The 4947-nt window shown below is 36.6% G+C and overlaps 1 protein-coding gene across 1 annotated transcript in view; it reads left to right on the top strand.

The window, feature by feature from the left end:
* The first annotated feature begins 1833 nt into the window (after nt 1-1833).
* LOC111380492 (proline-rich receptor-like protein kinase PERK8) overlaps nt 1834-4947 on the top strand; it is a 6899-nt gene continuing 3785 nt past the window's right edge. Inside the window, exons 1-3 of the mRNA XM_023004073.1 lie at nt 1834-3276; nt 4014-4415; nt 4799-4885. Coding sequence (XP_022859841.1) covers nt 2427-3276; nt 4014-4415; nt 4799-4885 — 1339 coding nt within the window. The 5' untranslated portion in view covers nt 1834-2426. The remainder of the gene's footprint in view (nt 3277-4013; nt 4416-4798; nt 4886-4947) is intronic.

The following is a 4947-nucleotide window of genomic DNA, read 5'->3' as shown; positions in this document are numbered from 1 at the left end:
AAAAAACTATTTTGTCGAAAACTCTTATTAGATTTATTTTCACTTTATATTGTAACATATGTTTTCAAACAATATAAGCTATTATCTTTTTACTTTGACTGGAGGTCAGGTGTAATCTCATTCTAAGTTGTACTATTTTATTTTAAATTTAAAGAAAATGCGCCACCGTGAATTAAAAACAAAACAAAACAAAACAAAAACTATGTAGTAAAGCTTTTGTTAAATTTTTGATTTTCAGAAATATGTTATAAACTTTTAATTTTCCTAACAAGTAAAAAATTTTAAAAAAAAATAAAATCCTAAAATGTAGATTATTGTAAATTTATTAGACTATTACTTTCCCAAATTATCATTAAATCAGCAAGGCAGATAAGTCAATAGGAAAAGGAATATGAAGGATGACTTTGAATTGTGACATGTTTGATTGTAAGGATTAGTCGTTGCGACATAATGTTAGAAATAAAAAGAAAGATATAATTTTGTTACAGTTATTGGACACACTTCTTGTAAAAATATTAATTGAATATGATTATAGCTCGAAGTAAAGATTCAAAGTAGGACATTATCAAGCCATTATACTTAGATTTTCAAGCAATAAGGTCACTCATTTGAATTTCGTTAATTAGCAAGTTCACATATGTGTCAAAACTAACAAAGTGTCAATATGTCAACCAATTTTGCACTAGCTCATCTTAAATTGAACTATAGGTCGCTTAACTTTCAATATATTTACGACTACGTCACTGAATTTTTATAATACTAGCAACTATGTAGATGAACTTCAATTTTGTGCAATCACGTCAATGTACTTTATATGAATAATCACTTCAATCTATTTGGTGGTAGAAATGGGAAATTTTGTAAGGTTTTTCCACATCTATAATCGAAGTGTTTGGGGTGAAAATTTGGTCAATCATATTGACAATGAGAAAGATTAATCTTTAGAACATCATAGACAACTAGTAATCCAAGACACCTATTTTTTGATGCAAGAAACTTGAGGTATTTGATGTTCTTATTCATATATATTTTTTTGTTTTTTACTCTCTTCTAAATTACCTTGAAATGTCAGATTTATTGTTGAAAGTTATTGCCTTCAAACAAAATTGATAAATGAAGGGGGTGGAAAAAGGGCATCGAAAAAGATGCATTCATGTGTATTTATGTTATTCATTTATCAACCCTGATCCCTGTCTCGACTTGGGGATAGGGGCGCCACCTTATTGGAGGGACAGGTCGGTGCCCCTCCAATAGGGGGCACCACATGGCGCCCTTGTCTTCAACCCTGTCCTTAAGCCGGAACAGGGGGCTTTATTCTTCATTTATGATGTTTGGTTTTTAAATAAATCAATTCAATTGCTAAATAAATCATTCTTAAATAAACACTGGATTCATTAACGAAACTTAGAGTGACTTCATTACTTATAAATGAAATTGTAGTGGCTTGATTTCACCATATTGAAATTAACTAACCTAGATGTAAGTGTGGTGAAAGTTCAATGACCTCTAATGCACTTTTAGCGAAGCCGAGGAAGAAAATGGATCGACATGTTGACATGTTATTAGTTTTGAGGGACATTTAAGGATACTAATTGATGGAACCCAAATAGTATGACCTAATTGCTTGTGAATTAAAGTACAATGATTTGATTGTATCAACTTGAAGTTTAGTAACCCAAACAGAAGTATGGTGAAAGTTCAGTGACTTCAAATGCAATTTATCCTTTTACACCGCGTACTTTGTAATATTTTTTATATTTTGAAGTGGAATTATTTAAGATTAATTTTAAGTTGCAGCCACGTCATTTGGGCATTTCATTGCGCCATTAATTTTTGTTGGGGATTTTTTTATTTTTTTTTCTTTTCTTTTCTTCTTTCTGGAATTTCATGATTACAGCCTGTTACAGTGTGGTGAGACTTTCTTCATATTTCAGCGGAGGAGTTTTTTTTTCGTTCTTCTATGCCCATTTACTCATTCAGACTGTACTGGCTTCAAAATTGAATGTTTAGGGCCTTTTGGGTTTTACAGTAAAATTTTGAATCTTCATTCTGCTAATATCAATGTACGATTTTTGAGTGTGCTCAATCCGGGATTTTCTCATCACTTTTATGAATAAAAAATATCGAATTTGGTTTGGCTCTTGTTAACTTGGCTTCCATTTGGTTAAACTGAAAGCTGGAAGTCTCTTTGCTGTTTCTTGATGTATGCAGAATTTGGGGTTTTAGAAAGGACTTGGTCTGTGGATGATTGGTTCTTTGGATAGGAATTTTTTTTATATTAATCTGTGAATGGATGTAGTTTATTGATTCATTGATTTGTAAAGATTGGAAACTTTAGGAATTTTAGTGGGTGAAATTTTGCTATAGAATGATTTGTAGCTGAAATACAGAATTTCTTGATTAGGGAATTGTTAGGACTTGGGTAGATGGCTTCTGCATCACCATCTCCAAATTCTCCGTCTCGCCCATCCAATTCTTCAGCTCCTCCTCCGCCAATTCCTCCAGCCCCACTTCAATCACCCTCACCTGATGCATCACCACCGCCGCTGCCTACTTCTCCACCCCCATTGCCTCCCCCATCTCCCCCAGTAAATTCACCACCACCAACTCCTGCTGCTACCCCTCCTCCAGCAGCCAATTCTCCACCACCTCCAATTTTGTCTCCTCCCCCACCATCGAAAGCTTCCCCTCCGAAAACATCACCACCACCTCCTCCTGCTATTCCACCCTCTCCTTCCCCACCATCAGAAGCTTCCCCTCCCAAAGCATCACCACCTCGTCCTCCAGCTATTCCATCCTCACCTCCCCCACCAGAAAGAGTTGCATCACCACCTACAGCTATTCCACCTCCCCCATCAGTTGTAAATCCACCAGAAAGTTCTCCTCCACCTCCTGCATTGTCACCCCCTCCTGCTGGTTCCCCACCTTTAACTAGTGCTCCTCCACCGGCTTTCGTTTCATCTCCTCCTCCTGTCCCATCATCATATTTGCCACCTTCTATATCTCCTCCTGCTCCTCGAAGGAATGGATCTTCTCCTGCAGAGAAACCCACTGCAAGATCAATTCCACCTAATCCTAATATAACTTCAGGTGTACAATCAAATAATTCAGGGGGTTTTAGAGGAGGAGGTGTAGCAGCTATTGGCATTGTTGTGGGGTTTTTGGCGCTCAGTCTTGTAGTGCTGGCAGTGTGGTATACACATAAAAGAAAGAAAAGGAAGGACGCATTTAATCAGGGAGCCTTGCCCTCTCCTTTTGCATCCTCGCAAAATTCAGGTATTTTTTGACCACATTTCCACATCTCGTCATACAATACTTATCTTCCATTTTGGATAATGTATTCATTTGTACATTAGACGATGTTGATTAGCCCGTCAAATAGCTTTCTTATTTAGCCAGTACACGTTATAACAGCATTTTCCTATGTGGATCATGTCACCTATATACTCTGTCTCATGATATTAACTTGCTGGAAGAAAAAAATAATTATAGCTTCTGACCAAGACTCCACTTTTTTCTCTGTCTGTGGAGCGTTTGAATTTCCTGGAATGTAGAGGTAAATAGTCCTTGGAAGAAATTGGTGACCTCAGACGTTTTCAAATGAATTTGCTCTAGTGGTACATTTTGCAGTATATTGTTTGATGAATGATACATTTTTCAGTTCGTCGTCTTAACCAAAACTTCGCTTCACACCCATTAGCTTATTTAACTTGTCATTTTTAAACTGCTTTTAATTTGGTTATAAAAAGGTAAACCCAACTTACCAAGATGATAAACCTAACTTTACAGTGCTAATTTTAGAGTGATCTATTCTTCCTTTTGGAATTATTGAGCAGGCTTAACTGTGACAGAACTCACCTATCGACCTTTTTTACTTTTATGTTAAATTTTAGTTCTTGAAAGTAAATAATATTGACAAGCTTCTGTCCATCTTATAAACGGTCAGTGAACATTGATAAATAGATCTTTGTTAATCGGTGATGATATACCATTTATCATTCTATTATTTCCAGCTTCATCATTCCTAAGGACACAGAATTCAGCTCAACTAGCTGGAAGTGCTTCTGCAAGCAATTTCATTTACTCACCAGAGCATGGTGGCATAGGCAATTCAAGGTCATGGTTCACGTATGAAGAACTATCCAAGGCAACAAATGGGTTTTCAGCCATTCTGGGTGCAGGTGGCTTTGGTTGTGTTTATAAAGGAGTTCTATCAGATGGACGAGAAATTGCTGTTAAACAGCTAAAGGCTGGTAGTGGACAAGGGGAGCGTGAATTTAGAGCTGAAGTTGAGATCATCAGCAGGATTCACCATCGGCATTTGGTTTCACTTGTGGGTTACTGTATATCCGAGCATCAAAGGTTGCTTGTCTATGATTATGTGCCAAACAACACCCTTGATTACCATCTTCATGGTAAGAACTAAGTGAATAAATAAGAAATCTTAAATATTGTGAATTTGAGCCTGAGGTCCATACTCTGTTGCAGTCCTGCTAACACCGTAAATTAAATTGGGGATAGGGTACACCCGTTCCTTGCACATGGATGACACATTTAAATCAAGGAATATTGCAAATGTTAAGGCTTAGTTTGTTGTGTTTTGTACGCCCCTGTTGAGTTGTTATATGAGCACTCAGCAATAGCAATACATTCACATAAACAGCCCCCTTATTATATTGGTTCTCATCTTGAAGACATATTCAAAAGATGCAGCGCTCTCTGGCATTCAACTAATGTACCATTTAGAATTTATGTGATACCTATCGGACTAAGTTCCTGAATTATCTGACATTTTCAGGTGAAGGAAGGCCGGTGATGGATTGGGCAACCAGAGTAAAAGTTGCGGCTGGTGCAGCTCGTGGAATAGCTTATCTTCATGAAGCCTGTAATTTCTATTCTCCACTCTTAAAGTTTTTTTTTTTTTCTCAAATATACATCTTACATTAT

Source organism: Olea europaea, unplaced genomic scaffold, assembly GCF_002742605.1.
Source record: "Olea europaea var. sylvestris unplaced genomic scaffold, O_europaea_v1 scaffold2154, whole genome shotgun sequence".
NCBI classification, from domain to species: Eukaryota; Viridiplantae; Streptophyta; class Magnoliopsida; order Lamiales; family Oleaceae; genus Olea; species Olea europaea.
The sequence above is the reverse complement of the archived record's forward strand: the minus strand, read 5'-3'. Positions and strand labels throughout refer to the sequence as shown.